This window comes from Durio zibethinus, chromosome 24, assembly GCF_047325235.1.
Source record: "Durio zibethinus cultivar Kanyao isolate XHJ-2024 chromosome 24, ASM4732523v1, whole genome shotgun sequence".
Classification (NCBI taxonomy): Eukaryota; Viridiplantae; Streptophyta; class Magnoliopsida; order Malvales; family Malvaceae; genus Durio; species Durio zibethinus.
Window position 1 is genome coordinate 3001382 of NC_143185.1, and position 17360 is coordinate 3018741.

Here is a 17360-nt window from a genome sequence, read left to right on the forward strand (position 1 = left end):
ATAACAATATATAATACATATAGTTACGTTTTATTTGCTTTGCAATAATATTTTTTAATGTTTTCATATATCCTATGATGTATATAGAATAATAGTAATTATCTATAAAATTTCTTAAGAAAATAATTAAGAATAAAATAAGTGAAAAATTATTTTTATATAGATGGTAAATTGAAACTTTAGTGATTGACATCAGGTAGATCAAAAGATAACAATATATGACAAAATATTCGTTAACTAAGTAATTAATTTTTAATTAAAATATTATTAAATTTAAAAAATAAATTAAATTATTAATTTTTTTACTATAAATATGCAAAAAAAAAAAAAAACACAAAAGTATTATTTCTAAATTTAAAATCACATATATCTCTTTTTTTTTAATTTTTAAATACCTTATTATTATTTTCTTTTTAAATTCAAAAAACAAATGTCACTTTGATCCTATTAATAATATAAGTTACACAATTTTTTCCTAGTATTTTATTTTCCTTTAAAATTTATATTGCTTTGGTGATTTTGTTGTTTATTTTATTTAAATAATTTCTTTTTAGATAATTTCTTTTTTAAATTAAGTTTCTTTTTTTCATCACACATTTCTTAATTAATAATTTTTTAATATTTTGATCAAAATCATAATTTAATAAAAATATACCAATACTTCTTTTTATTATTTAATTAATTATTTAATATTTATGTTCTGTAAAAAAATCAATATTATATTTATATTTAATTCTTTTTTACTTTTTGAATCATATCTAATATCTCCTTTTGTTTCACATTTGTTTTATGTACGATTTTGATCAAGTTTAATTTTCTTATGACATGTTAATTAAATATATATTATATTTTATATATGGCATAAAATTTTAAAGATTTAGATATAATCCTTGGAAAATATAAATTTTGGAGTGTAAATATATATTTAAATAAATAAAATAATCCATTCATGTCACAAACTAGTTATTAATTAAATTCTTTTCTCCTTTAATCAATCAATTAATTAAAGAACTCCATATTGATTAATTACCATCATATGGAATATTTAGGCTCCATACAAATTAATCAATTATTTTACTCTAGTAAAAGCTTGGAAAAGAAACTCATACTGGATAGAAAAAATCTCTTATTGAAGATTTTTACATTGAACTTTCTCTAACAATTAATTAATCAATTATTTACGCTTGAATTTCAACTTCATGTCGTGTAAATTGATCAAACTTTCTCGACCACAGCATCCAAGCATGTAATTCAGATCTTGAAGGTTTGGCATTGATAATTTCAATCAATCACGAACTTTGGTTTTTATAAATTCTGATTTGGTTTTTTTTTTCTTCAAATTTATGTGAAAATAGTATCATGTTATCCATGAATAATAATCAACACATCATTGTAAAATTATTTGTATTTTATCTTAAAGCTATAAGGTCTTTGCTTGAGTAGACAATTATCTAGATATTGAGAGGTATGTATGTGTTCACAAATTATTCGAAAACATGGGTGTTTCATGTCATCCATGAATAACAATCCAATCATCAATGTGAATTATTTGTATTTCATCTTCATTTCCACGAAGAAGAACAAGTTCTATAGAGCATATTTCCAGTCAAAAACTGGTTACTGGCAAGGCTACATCATTTCATTGTTACTTTATCAGAAGCTTCAAGGAAGAAAAACAGAACTGACTTCTCATTTTCTAAAAGTGATCAAAAGAGAATCAATTTTTTCACTTCATTTTCTAACAATTAACATTGAACACATTGTTCATGTACACGTTTTCTTCACTACAAAAGACAAAGAAAAGCTAATGCATAGGCAATGACCAAAGACTTAAAAAGCATACTTTTGCCAGGCTTTTTTAAATACCTTAAGTTTAAGGTTCAATCCTGAACTGAATAGCTATGGCATCTCATTTTTGCACTTCTATAGCAATTTATATTAGAGTTTATATTTGATACACTATCAGTATATAAATTTTATACACTGTCAATAAATCAGATGATATCAATTCATTAATAAGTAAATATCAGCTCTTAAAATAAATATAAAAAAATTAATATTTTTTAAAAAACTTACTCATTAATGAGATAACATTATCTTATTCATTTCATTAATAAGATAGCATCATCATATTCATTGACAGTGTATAAAATCTATAAATATAATTTTTTTTATATTATTGACATATAGGATAATTTTTTAATTGTAACTGTCTATTCAATAAATTTATTATTTAAAATTTAAAAATTTTGCAAATCTTAAAATATTATATTTCTCCAAACCCTTTTTATGTTAAATAATTTATAATTTTTCCCTCATTTAAATGAAATAAGGTTATTCGGATCATTCCAATGAAAAAAATAAAAATAAAATCTCATTTAAAATTAATAATTTTTTTTTATAGAACATGAACATATTTTTTCCTTACATTTAAAATAAGCAAGTACCGTGTAAAACAATTTTGATGTTTCAAACTTCATTTATTTATTTATTATTATATGTTATGTAAAGTGTAGATATATTTACATATTATGTTTTTATTATTAGATTTGTAATATATGTTTTCAATATTTTTTATTTTAAATTAATCAATTTTTGTGTAATTATCAATAAAATTAAATGTATGTATGAAATATGTGTATTGTTATAATTTCGTCATATATAGTAAATATATAACTAACTTTTGTTTTAAATTATTGTTTAATGTATAAATTTAGGTAAGGTATTATAAAAAAAAAAATTTAATAAGTTAAATAAGGCCATACGTGTTGGGGAGATACGTCATACTTAGGGCCCATGGGAGCACACCAAAGAGCTCATATATATATATTGGATATCACTTGAACCCAAAAGCTTAAGTTAATAGGCTTTCGGGTCTTCCCTTTATATATAAGACATCTCATTCAAATTTTTAGTGATGTGAGATTTTTTACTCACATGTGAACCTTATCTCAACAATTCTCCTGGTTTACTTGCGAGCTCTGATCAAGTTCCACTTTGGCTTCATGTGCGAGTAAGTCTTATCAACACCTCGTTTGGGCCAAGTAACCTCACATTTTTAGTATGTTTCTAAATTCAATCATAGCACTCAACCTTACTACCTAGGTTGTCTCAATGCATCCTCGGGTTTGCACTCCAGGTTGACTCAATATATTGCCAACTTAAGTGTTCTGATTCTATATATTATCATATATTCGCTGCATCAAAGTTGAACATTTCAACTCTGATATCAGTTGTTGGGGAGATACGTCACACTTAGAGCTCACGAAAGCACACTAGAAAATCATACATACATATTAGACACCAGTTGAGCCCCAAAACTCAAGTTATTAGGTTCTTAGGTCCTTCACACACACACACACACACATATATATATATGTAAGACATCTCATTTATATTTCTTAGTGATGTAGGATTAATCTTTACTCACATTTAAACCTTATCTCGACAATACGTCCATAATAATATATAATACTTATAGTTATTTTTTATTTACATTACATTAATATTTTTTCAATGTTTTCATGTGTCCTATGATGTATATAGAATAATAGTAATTATCAATAAAATTTCTTAAGAAAATAATTAAAAATAAAATAAGTCAAAAATATTTTTTGTATAGATAAAGAATTGAAACTTTGGTGTGAAGTTAGATTGACATCACTTAGATAAGAAGATAATATATGATAAAACATTCATTAACCAAGTTATTAATTTTTAATTAAAATATTGCTAAATTTAAAAACAAATTAAATTATTGATTTTTTTACTATAAATATGAAAAAAAAATTAAAATTAAAATATTCTTTCTAAATTTTAAATCACATATACCTCTTTTTTTTTCTTTTAATTTTCAAAATACCTTATTATTAGTTTCTTTTTAAATTCAAAAGACAAATATCACTTCAAACCTATTAATAATATATGTTTAGTCATTTTTTCTCATTATTTAATTTCCTTTTAAGATTTATAATGCTTTTGTGATTTTGTTGTTTATTTAACTTAGATGATTTCTTTTTTCATATTATTTTTATTTAATTTTTTGTTTGTCACACATTTCTTAATTAATTTTTTTAATACTTTGATCAAAATCATAATTTAGTAAAAATATGTCAGTGCTTTTTTTATTATTTAATTGATCATTCGATATTTATGTTCTCCTAAAAAACCAATATTAGATTTATATTTGATTTTTTTTTTACTTTTTGATCCATATCTAATAACTCCTCTTTTTCATATTTGTTTTCACCATTTTGATCAAGACATGTTAATGGAATATATATATATATATATATATATATTTATGTATGTATGTATTATATTTTATATATAACATAAAATTTTAAAGACTTAGATATAATTATAGGAAAATACAAATTTTGCAGGTAAATGTAATACCCAAGCCCAAGTTATTACAGCCTAATCAGTGACCAGCCTATAAGTATCATTGTTAAAAAAAAAAAAAAAAAAAAAACAAAAGAAAAACTTTGTCAGATTTTCTTCGATATTTTTTTAACTTCAAAAATATTTCGGTGACAATTTGGTGAAATTGTGGGTATCAATATAAAATTCTCTTCAAGGTCTTTCTAATGGTATATGTGACACTTCATTTAGTTGAGTAATTTAGAAGAATTTAGTATTTCAAATTTTTTATTTTTAGGTTTCTTGCAATTACAGACGCTCAAATTTGAGCTGCCACAATTCCATACTCTGGTGGTCGATTTGGTTGAACTTTAGGTGTTTTTAATAATACAAAATGTGAACTTTCTAGTGATACAATTGGTTTGTTCAAATGATTTATAAGCTAAGAAAATCGAAGCCCCAAAATAGGCTTCATGAATCTAAAATTCAAAAAATTTTGGTTGTTAATGATAATTTATCAAGTTTTGGCATTCAAAACTTAGATTTTTGAAAATCATTTTTGTGAAATAAAATTCTAAATCGTAGTGTTACATTCCTCCTTTAAATTCATGCTTTCTTTTGTCATTAAGAACTGAAGGATGTTTAAGATTTTATGGCTCAAATTAAGCTAAATGATCATAAAATGTAAAAATTTCAAAATTTAGAAATTCTTGTTTTTAATTAGTTTAAAAATTGTTTCAAGCTACTATTTGATTTACTTAGTTATAAATTACATGAGTTTTAGTTATATTATTTTTAATAAACTTTTACTTATATTAATATATTTTTATTGTGTTAATTCCTATTATTAATAATGTTAAATAGTTATTTACATTTAGATTTACAAAAAAAAATGATTACTATTAAATGTTAAAAAATTAAATATTTGTAAAAATCTATATTGCTACTAATTTTTATGTTTTAATTCTTAATTTTATATTTATACTTAATTTTAGGCATTTTGTTATATTAAAAGAAAATTTGTTTTATATGCTAAAAGAAAATATTTTCAAATAGTTTCAAATTATTGAAAGTGTTGCCACACAACCTAATTTGCTTAGGACAACCAGCGAAAGGTTTGCCTTAAATTTACGTTTTTGGGTTAAATTTTAGTTTTTGAATATTTCTTAAATTCTTAGGATATTAAAAGAATTGAGTGATTTGCTGCTTAAGTTTTGGTTTAGTGCATTAGGTAAGTGACGTGATATCCTTTCGATTTTTATGTTCCAAAAATCAGCCTCAATATATTTAGAGTTAAAATATATAATATATATTGTTTTGTCCATTTGTTTTGTAAATCAGTTTGAGCATACAAAATGTATATATGATTTCTTTATTATGAGTTTGGAATATGGTTTGATATTATTTTAATTTTCGAATATGATTTTCAGAATAATATATTTATATATCCATCATTTGTTGGAATAGGAAAATTTTCTTTGAAATGATTATGGAATTTTACTTTGTATGGATTATGTTTTGTGAAAATTTATAAATCTTGAATTTGTATATATTAGTAATTTGAAAATATATTTTGGTTTTTGTCTCATAGTGTGACTATGTTATGACCAATAGGGGTTAATTATTAGTCATGTTGACATGTACTCTTTTATATTGATATCGGTTTCAAATTGTGACACTAGTTGAGAGTAGTGATTTTATTCACCGTGCCATCGGTGATATAATTCTATCCCATTGCACTAAAGGGATTATTGTGATCTTTGTTCTATTTCATTGCACTAATAGGTTAATTATAATTGTCAGTGCAACTATCTAGTTACTTTTGATACATTTTTATCATATTGCACTAGAGAAGAAATTTTGATTCTAACCTATGCTATGCTATAGGGGTTAAGTGTGGTTGTAATATGTTATAGGAGACTAAATAAATTTATAATTTTATAATATTTTATTCCATTTATGATATAAGAATCTAGTTATGAAAATATATTTGTGAATATAAGATTACCCAAAATATTTTTTATCGTAACGATTTTGAGACCGCTAGACATAAAATATTTTAAAATTGAGAAAAATAAAAGGAAGGAGTCGCCACCAATCTTTGTTAGGGTGTGATTGGCCACTTAAAAGTTTATCTTTTTAATAGAACTATAAAAACGGGTTTAAAGTTTATAAAAAAAGATAAATTTTGGTCTACGAAAAATTAGGTTGGGTCCGGGAGTCGGTTACGTGTGAGAAAGGATTAGCACCCCCACAACGCCTATAAATTGGTACCATTTAATTATGCGCTATTTTCGGTGTTGGATAAAAATGATTTTGATTTGAAATTTAATAATAATTCCCTTCATTTGGAAAAATAAAATTTTGCTAAATTTTTTATTTAGAAATATTGAGAAAATCTTTAAGTTAAAGAATTATCTTAAAATTCTTCAACGTCTAGGCAGAATTTAAAATAACTCTTTTCGCATAAGATTTAACACAATAATCCTTAAAATGAAATAACAATCTTTATAGAAAATAATTATTAGAGACTCTCCAACATCTAGGCAGAGCACCAAGAATTATTTCTTTCTAAATGTTATTTTTTATTTTATTTTATAATATCAAAAAAAATTTTTTTAAAAAGTATTATTATTTTTTATTATAAAATATTTTATCACCAAGTAGTAAATAGAAATTAAAGATGGAATAGTGCAAATAATTAGTGATAATAACATGCTAACGTATGTATGCCAATGAATATTATGCAGGATGAGATGCAATTTAAAAGTTGGATTCTTAAGTATAATGAGGTCACTTCGACTCTCCAACATCTAGACAGAGCTTAGGTACGACTGTTTATATTTAAGATCTCAATTTACTGTTATACTTTTTATTTATTAATTTTATTATTAATGCGAATTAAGAATCGTGTGAAAAAACTTAACGAAGTAAAATTTTCTAAATACCCCATCATCTAGGCGGCATTTGGGAATAAATTGCTTCAAATGAAATTTTTAAACGTATCCTTAGGATTTTTAAGAGGTTTTAAGTAAGGGCTTGAGTAGAGGTTTTGAAGGTTTGGTTTTAAGGTTTAGAGGATTTTAAGGCTTGAATTTTAAGTTATGGAAGGTTTAGGGTTTTGATTTTAAAGTTTGGAGATTTTAGGGTCTCGGTTTTGTAGTTTGAGGTTTTGATTTAAGGGTTTGGATTTTAGGGATTTTGGATTTTGGGGTTTGGATTTAAGGGATTTTAGATTTTTAGGGGTTCTGAATTTTAGGGGTTTAGATTTAGGGGTTTCAAATTTTAGGGGTTTGGATTTAGGGGATTTTGGATTTTAGGGGGTTTGGATTTAAGGAATTTTAGATTTTTAGGGGTTTCGAATTTTAGAGGTTTGGATTTAGGGGATTTTAGATTTTAGGGGTTTTAGAAACCTAGGATTTTGAAAATTAAGAATTAGTGTTTAAGGTTTCGTTTTTAAGAAAATACGAACATCTCTAAAAATCTCCAACATCTAGACGGATTTTCGAAGTAAGTTCGATTTTAATGATTTTTGAAAATTAATTAAAAATTTCTTATATATTTTTTTTGAAAATTTATTAATAATAATTCTCCAACATCTAGGCGGAATTATTTTTTTAGAAAAATATTTTTATTCCCTCCAACATCTAGGCAAGAAAAATAATAAAAATTGTTATTATTATTATTATTATTATTATTATTATTATTATTATTATTATTATTATTATTATTATTATTATTATCTTAAGCATTTTAATATATATTTTTAATTATTATCCTATATTGTTTTCATTTTATTATTATTAAAAATAATTAGATATTTATCCTAATAAAATTAAACATTTATCATGTATAAATATAAAAAAAAAAAAACTTAAAATAACAAAAATAATAATATATAAAAAAAAAATTCAAAAATTCAAAAAAAAATTTTTTTTACTTGAACCGGACCGGTCAACGGAGGTTCGGTTGGACCGAAAAGGGGTCGGTTTGACGCGCGATTCAGTTGAGTAGGTTGAGGAACGATTCGGACCGGTCTAGAGAGTGGTTCGGTCCGGCTCCATTGGATCGGTCAACAACTGTGGAAAAGAACGGGTCAAAGGGTCGGGTTGCTCGGATCTGGGTCAACCTGCGGATCCTCCTTGGCCTAAAACGGCGTTGTTTTGGCCCTATGCTCAAAACGACGTCATTTTGCTCTTAATGTTTTCTATAAAAATCAAAAATTTTTTTTGCTCACTTTTCTATTTCCACACAAAATTTTTTTTTAGAGTTCTGGGTTCTCTCCTGCCCCCTCCTGAATCTGGTTGCTAGATTGCTACGCCGGTCGTCGCCTGGGCCACTACCGGTGGTGGTTGTTGGTAATCGAAAATTTTGAAATCCTCTCGGAAACTCCTTTCGACACAATCTTTCCAGATCCGATCTCCTCTTCGTCGGAAACGACCCCGATCGACGTAGATTGGGGTTCAAAGTTTTCTGTTCTTCTCTTTTTTTTTCCTTTTTTTTTTAAAAACTCAAACTAATAACCTTTCTTTTTTGTTGCAGGTATCTCCTTAGCTTTGGGTTCCTCATCGATTCGACGAGGACTGTGGTTTCTGTTTTATGATTTTTTTTATGTTGATTTGTGTGGTTCTATTTATTTTTCTGTTTGGGTATTTGGGGGGCTGTTTGGGTTTTTTTTTTTTTTTTCATTTGAGAGGTTGTTGGTAGGGGGTGTGTGTTTTTTTTGGTGTTCTGGTGAAGGGATATCCGAACATTTTCAGCTTTCGAAAAAGGTGGTCCGAGAGAGCGGTTGAAGGGGAAGAGGCTGTGGGTTTTAAAGAGCTTCAAATAAGGGGATAGATGGTGGTCATAGGCGTGGTAGGGTGGCTATCTGGTCTGGTGGCTGGACAGGGGCTGGTCAAGGAGCTGGTCGAGGGCTGTAAGGTGGTTGGTCGGGGGCGACAGCAGCGCCGTACACCAGCCATCCTACTTTCTATTTTTTTTCTTCTTTTTCCTGTTTTCTCTTTCTTTTCTTTTTTTTTAATAATTAATAATTTTTAAATATATATATTTATTATTATTATTATTAATTTTAATAGTAGACCCGGACAAAACCGATGTCTACATTTTTGAATCATTTAGTTAATGTTTTGACTTAGATGTTTTGTGGTATGCTTAATCCAACTGAGGGAATATCGATTACTTACTAAGTCATCATACTCATTCCTTTATTTTTCTTTACTTTTTTCATATTTCGGTGTTTGTGTCTTGGGAAACTTAATCTTGACAACTATTTGAATTAACAATATTAGCATCTATCTTTAGTTTGGTATTGCATTCGAAGTGAGTATTTTATTATCGATTTTAAAAGATTTGTTAGTAAGAACTTTAGTATATTTGACCAATTTGAAAAAAGTATAATTTTGTAAACTTGAGATTTTATAAGATATTATTTTGGAAATGATTGGCGATTTTGATTTAGTTTGATACCTGTTAACTTATATACTTGTGAGATTCGTCTCATGAGTATACAACATTGTTACGTTCTAAATCATTTGGTTTGGAGCATGATAGTAAACATATATTTAAATAAATAAAACAATCCATGCATGTCACAAACTAGTTATTAATTAAATTATTTTCTCCTTTAATCAATCAATTAATTAAAAAACTCCATATTGATTAGTTATTATCTTATGGAATATTTAGACTCAATACAAACTAATTAATTATTTTACTCTTTTACTCTAGTAAAGGCTTGGCAAAAAAAAAAAAAAAAAAAAACTCATATTGAAGATTTTAACTTAGAACTTTTTCTAATAATTAATTAATCAATTATTTAGGCTTGAATTTCAACTTCATGTCATGTGTAAATTGATGAAACTTTATATACCACCGCATCCAAGCATGTAATTCAGATATTGAAGGTCTAGCACCAGTAATTCCGGTTACCAACGAATTTTGGTTTTACAAATTCTGATTTGGTATTTTTTTTTTCTTTAAATTTATGTGAAAATTGTATCATGTTATCCATCAATAATAATCAACACATCATTGTTAAATTATTTGTATTTCATCTTAATGCTATAAGGTCTTTGCTCGAGAAGACAATTATCTAGATATTGAGAGGTATGCATGTGCCCACAAATTCTTCGAAAACATGGGTGTTTCATGTTATCCATAATAACAATCCAGTAATCAATGTGAATTATTTGTATTTCATCTTTATTTCCGCGAAGAAGAACAAGTTCTATAGGTAAGGCTACATCATTATCATTTATTAGTTTATCAAAAGCTTCAAGGAAGAAAAACAGAACACGATCGACTTCTCATTTTCTAACAGTGATCAATAAATTATTTCACTTCATTTTCTACCAATTAATGGTGAAGACATTGTTCATGTTCACGTTTTCTTCACTTCAGAAGACAAAGAAAAGTGAACACATTTTCATGTAAACGTTTTCTTCACTTCAAAACACGAAGAAAATTCAATACATAGGCAACGACCAAAGACTTAAAATATTCGTTTGCCTGGCTCCTTTAAATACCTTAAGTTTAGGGTTAATGGCTTCAATCCTGAACTGAATAGCTATGGCATCCCATTTTTTCACTTCTATAGCAATATTATTTTTACTGTCTATAAATGTTAAGAGCAACGAAATTTTGGATTTGAAGCCTCTTCAGGCAGCAGAGGCAAAAACCTTGATGGATACTGGGTGGTGGAGTAACGATCGCAAAATAGATGCTGACCATTGTAGATGGCCTGGCGTCAGATGCGACGCAGTTGGAAGTGTCACCCAGATCGATCTCAGCAGCCATGGTCTCAATGGGAGTATACCACCTCAGATAGGTGCCCTTTCAAAACTCAGTTATCTCAACCTGTCCATGAATGATCTTAGAGGTGAGTTACCTCCTTCATTTAGAAACCTCACCCAGTTATTGGTGCTTGACATTTCTTATAATGAGATTGATACCATTTCCCTGGCAATAGAAAACATCAAGAATCTTGTTTCACTAAATTTGACTAAGAACCTCGTCGTGCATGTGCCTTCAGCTATAGGTTTTTTGAGCAATCTCACCCACTTGAATATGGACTTCGATCCATTACAGAGCATCCCCCACGAAGTATGGAACCTGGAAAGGTCGATGACTCTCAACCTCAGTCACTGCGTGCTCAGTGGCCCTATCCCACTAAGTATTGCCAAGCTAAAGAGTTTGGTTACTCTTGATCTTTCAAGCAACATGTTTGTTGGTCCAATCCCTTCTTCTGTTAGCAATTTAACCAATCTGACAATGTTGTACCTTCAAAATAACCAACTCGATGGATCCATTCCAAAAGAAATAGGAAGACTAACCAAGTTGGTTACTCTAGATCTCTCCTCCAATATGCTTTTGGGTCTCATCCCTTCTTCTGTTAGCAATTTAACCAACCTGACAATGTTGTACCTTCAAAATAACCAACTCGATGGATCCATTCCAAAGGAAATAGGGAGACTAACCAATTTGGTTACTCTAGATCTCTCCTCCAATATGCTTCTAGATCTCTCCTCCAATATGCTTTTGGGTCTCATCCCGTCTTCTGTTAGCAATTTAACCAACCTGACAATGTTGTACCTTCAAAATAACCAACTCAATGGATCCATTCCAAAAGAAATAGGGAGACTAACCAATTTGGTTACTCTAGATCTCTCCTCCAATATGCTTTTGGGTCTCATCCCGTCTTCTGTTAGCAATTTAACCAACCTGACAATGTTGTACCTTCAAAATAACCAACTCAATGGATCCATTCCAAAAGAAATAGGGAGACTAACCAATTTGGTTACTCTAGATCTCTCCTCCAATATGCTTTTGGGTCTCATCCCGTCTTCTGTTAGCAATTTAACCAACCTGACAATGTTGTACCTTCAAAATAACCAACTCAATGGATTCATTCCAAAAGAAATAGGGAGACTAACCAATTTGGTTACTCTAGATCTCTCCTCCAATATGCTTTTGGATCTCATCCCGTCTTCTGTTAGCAATTTAACCAACCTGACAATGTTGTACCTTCAAAATAACCAACTCAATGGATTCATTCCAAAAGAAATAGGGAGACTAACCAATTTGGTTACTCTAGATCTCTCCTTCAATATGCTTTTGGGTCCCATCCCTTTCTATTTGTGTCAATTAACGAAATTGGTATCACTCAGCCTCTGGTCAAATCAAATTAATGGTTTTATCCCTCGTGAGATTGGAAATATGAAGAATCTCAGTTTTCTTTCGTTGGGTTTAAACAAAATTCATGGTCCACTCCCTCCTAATTTGGGCAATTTATCCAACTTGAAATATTTGGGCCTTTATGGAAATCAAATAAATGGTTCAATCCCTTCAGAAATAACAAATCTTAATAACTTGGCATACTTGGATCTCGGTGCCAATAATTTCAGGGGTCAAATCCCTCCATTTCTAGTTCTGTTATCCAGTTTGACTACTTTGTTCCTAGATTCCAATCTTTTTGAGGGTTTCATCCCAACACATATTGGAAAATTAAAGAATCTAACTGTATTATACCTCTCTCAGAACAAACTCACAGGTTCGATCCCTCCATCGCTGTGTCATTTAACCAATTTGATCCGTCTATTCCTTTCTTCAAATCTGTTGAACGGTTCCATACCCCATGGAATTGGAATTTTGGAAGCTTTGAAGTTCTTGGATCTCTCCCAAAACAGATTGAGTGGACCTATTCCAACTCAAATCGTTAAATGCTTAAATTTAAAAGACTTGAATTTAGCAAACAATAATTTGAGTGGAAGGGTTCCGAACTTCGCATTTGATACGGTGAAACTCAATTTATCATTTAACTCATTGATGGGTCCAATTCCAAGTGTGTTGTTGCATCTTCCACCAGAGTCATTTACAGGCAATAAGGATTTATGTGGTGCCATTACAGGCTTCCCACCTTGCCCTTCATCTTCATCTCCAACTGTAAAAAGGAAAAGAAACAGCAAAGTGGTGCACAATCTAAAAATCATTATTGTCGTTCCAACTTTATTTCTTGTCTCAACTTTGGCATTGGTGATGGTGGCCATTTTCCGACATAGAGCTAAAAGTTGCAAACCTGATCAAAGTGTGACAAAAAATGGAGATATATTCTCGGTGTGGAACTATGATGGAAGAATTGCGTATGAAGACATCATTAAATCAACCGAGGATTTTGACATCAAATATTGCATTGGAACTGGAGGCTATGGCAGTGTATACAAAGCATGTTTACCTAGTGGCAGAGTGGTTGCATTGAAAAAGCTTCACGGTTTTGAAGCCGAGAATCCAGCATTCAGCATGAGCTTTAGAAATGAGGTGAAGTTGCTGACAGAAATACGACATAGAAATATTGTGAAGCTTCATGGATTTTGCCTACACAAGCAATGCATGTTTTTGATTTATGAATACATGGAAAGAGGAAGCTTGTTTTGTGTTCTAAGCAATGATGCTGAAGCTGTGGAATTGGATTGGATTAAAAGAGTTAATGTCATCAAATGTGTAGCACATGCTCTAGCTTATTTGCATCATGGTTGCTCACCACCAATTGTTCATCGAGATATATCAAGCAACAATGTTCTCTTGGACTCAAATTTGGAGGCTGTCGTTTCTGACTTTGGAAATGCTAGACTCTTGGATCCTGATTCATCAAATCAGAGCATACTTGCAGGCACTTATGGCTACATAGCTCCAGGTTCATATTAAATCCTTCTTTCCTTTCACTTCATCAAATGTTGAAGTCAGAACCTAAAAAATTTTATGCTTTTTTTTTTTTTTGCAGAGTTTGCATATACAATTGTTGTAAGTGAAAAATGTGATGTTTATAGCTTTGGTGTACTGGCATTGGAAACACTAATGGGAAAGCATCCTGGGGAGCTCTTAACATCACTTTCATCAGCTTCTTTCCAAAACATGATGCTTAGTGATATATCGGATCCTCGTCTATCACCTCCAACAAATAAAAGAATCAACCTCGATATTATTCTTGCTTCTAGTCTTGCTTTTGCATGCTTAAGTCTCAACCCAAAGTCCCGGCCAACAATGAAAATTGTGTCTCAAGAGTTTCTTGTTCACCGAAGACCGTTACCCTCGAAGCTCATCCGAGTAGTCTCGTTGTCAGAACTTCTGAACTATAAAATGTACGTGGAAAATTAAAGAGAAAATCAGTTCAAACTATTTTTTTATGCCAATCCAGCCAAGTGTCTTATTGTTTCATTAGAATTTAGATTTCATTTACAATTTCTGATCTTTTATCTGTCCTTTGCTTCCTCCCTGGTTTTCACGTTAAAGGTTGGTCCCAGTGGACATGAATTATCAATGTGATTGGTGTTGTATGCCAAATTTATCCACATTTTTACTCCAAAGGACGAAGAAAAGTCATAAGAAACAATGAATTAGATGTTATGGAGTAATCATTGAATATTCTAAAGTTCTGGTATTTGCAGTAAGCTCAACTTAGTATAGCAGGCAACCAACATACTCCCTAAAGTTATGGAGGGAATTTCTTGTCGCCATGGTTGGGCATGAGCATTGGAACGAGGACCAACAAGTTTTAGCTCTAATCACAATTGCTAGAGGGAATGTTAGGTGATGAACAATCAGTAGGAATACTGATCTAAAAAAGAATGAAGACAATTAAAAGGTCAAAAGAACAGGAAACCATTTTCACTGATTCCAAAAAGCTCTTCATTATTTCTCTCAGGAATTTCTTCTAAGTAATCACCTAAATATTGGACAACGATGCCCATAAATGCCCACTATTAAGAACAGGTCAGCATGAACTTCAAAACTATGACAGATGTCTATTTTCTTAATGATAACTTAAATCCCCAGAACAAAAACATGAAATGAAATGGAAAACAACATACCATTCGGAGAGGAGAACATTAGGTTACTATGATATGGATGGGCATATACTAAACGTAAAGGATGGCCAACATTAGGTTTGGGTGATTAATGAAGAAGGTTACTATAATATGGAGAGACATGCATACCATTCGGAGAGGAGGGGCCTCCGTTAGGTTGTCCATTACTTAATTACAACCCCGCTTCCACCCTTCCTTCAGTTCAGGTTTTGAAGTGGACCTCATGCGCTCTACTTGTATGGCCTGGAAGTGGGAAGAAGTACAAGCCATATCCTTGAGATTTGGCAGAGGCTTTAAGGCTTCAACAACTTCACTCATCAGAGGTCTGGATTTAGATATCGGCCAAGGCAGTGGGCAGCCAATTGAATTACTTTATGAGCACCTTTTATTTAGAAGCGTCATTCATCTATAAGTCGGTAAAATCTTCATCTCTCACCAGGATAGGGTCGAGCCCATTCCACCTGGTTATGCTCCCCATTTGGTCGGTTTTTGTCCATGGATCTTTTGCCAGTCACATCTCAAGTAGAACCACACCAAGCTATAGACATCACTATTTGGTGTAAGATGCCCTGGAAAAGTATGGGTCTCATTAGCTATAAATTTTTGGCTTAAATACCCAAATGAACTCCTGAATTTTATTATTATTTCAAAATGCAAACTAGGTTTCGATCTTTTATTTTATGAAATTAAGACTATAAATTCACTGAAAGTTCACGGCCATATTATATAGGTTACTTTAAGAGTTCAGCAAGTTCACAGAAAAATGTCAATATATGTCAAATTATATACAAAAAATTCAATCATATTTACCTGTTATAACATACCCGGGAGCTGCATGACCTTAGGTTCCCATCACACGAGTAGATACATGAGTTTTATCTCCCTCTGGACCATCTTTCTCAAGTCCAAAGTCAGAAAGTTTAGCATTGTAATCCTGGCAAAGATTTCACAATATTCATTAAAGGGATGATACAAGTTAAATAACAAAATTATTTTTACTAAACTAATATCCTGCCCCATATTTTCCAACAGAGCCAAGAGCATAAAAACCAATAATATTTGTTCTCCGAAACTTAATTCTATTTGATTCATGTAACTATTCCATTCAGTAGATTTGATTCAAATCTTAGTACCTACAATACTTTCACTTATTCTCATGCTGTGGCCTCCTAAGTAATAAAAAGAAAAAAAAGCTACCAACTCGCTATCTCCTACTAGGGAAATACAGAATTCTACCAGTTTCCTCTTACTAATTTCATCAAAATCTTACAAGCAGTAAGTTCAATCTGTTCGAGATTAGAGTACTTTATTTTTTTCCCCATGAGAATTGGCTGCACCATCATGTTACATACAAAAACAAGAACAAAAATAAAATCAAACTAAGCATAACAATGAAGATAAGGCAAATCTATAAAGTTTCATAACTAACCTGGTTAGCCTAAAAGAGTTGATAAATATGACAGAACTCATTTACTGATGAATTAGTAACCAAAATTTATTCTGATACCGATCAGAAGATGCCTATTGCTGCTGAACAGAACACATGCTTCTCGCTTTCTGTCAATGTACAGAATTAACTTGTAGGCTCCATTGATCAGGAATCTGGTACCGGTCTACTTGTGTTGGTTTGAACTATGTTTTTGGTGTCAATTCTGAGTCGCAGAATGCAAATGTTTGCACATTCAATTTTTTTTTTTTTTTTTGAATCCAAAATTAGATGCAAATTCGTAATAGTAGTAAAATTTAAATATAAAAAGCTGCAATTTTTTTTTTCTATTATCAAATTATAATTTTTTTTATATAAAAAAACTATTTCTAATCGATATAAATCTAAAATAAATGTGCATTTATAGTAATTTTACATGCAAATCCCATCACCTACATAGGCTAAGGAACATTAAACTGAAGTGGTTTTAGGTAGAGAATAGATTAGGTTGAATTAAGAGAGAAAATGCAATTTTTTTTTCCCACATTTAAATCGTGGAAACCACTTTCTGTTATTTATTATTGATTAGTACATTGTAGAGGGAAAATATTATGGAACATTTACATTGCCCCTTTTGAGATTTGTATAATCTTAGATTATGTTTGATGATTTCTTCTACTTTTTTTCTTTTTCTTTTTCCTTTTTTTTTT

At 30.0% G+C, this 17360-nt stretch overlaps 1 protein-coding gene across 1 annotated transcript; it reads left to right on the forward strand.

Moving 5' to 3' along the window:
* The first annotated feature begins 10556 nt into the window (after positions 1-10556).
* On the forward strand, positions 10557-14767 carry LOC111315964 (uncharacterized). The gene is made up of 2 exons (XM_022917985.2): positions 10557-14053; positions 14141-14767. Exons 1-2 carry the CDS (start codon positions 10933-10935, stop codon positions 14512-14514), a joined length of 3495 nt encoding a protein of 1164 aa, XP_022773720.2. The 5' UTR covers positions 10557-10932; the 3' UTR covers positions 14515-14767.
* Positions 14768-17360: the final 2593 nt, after the last annotated feature.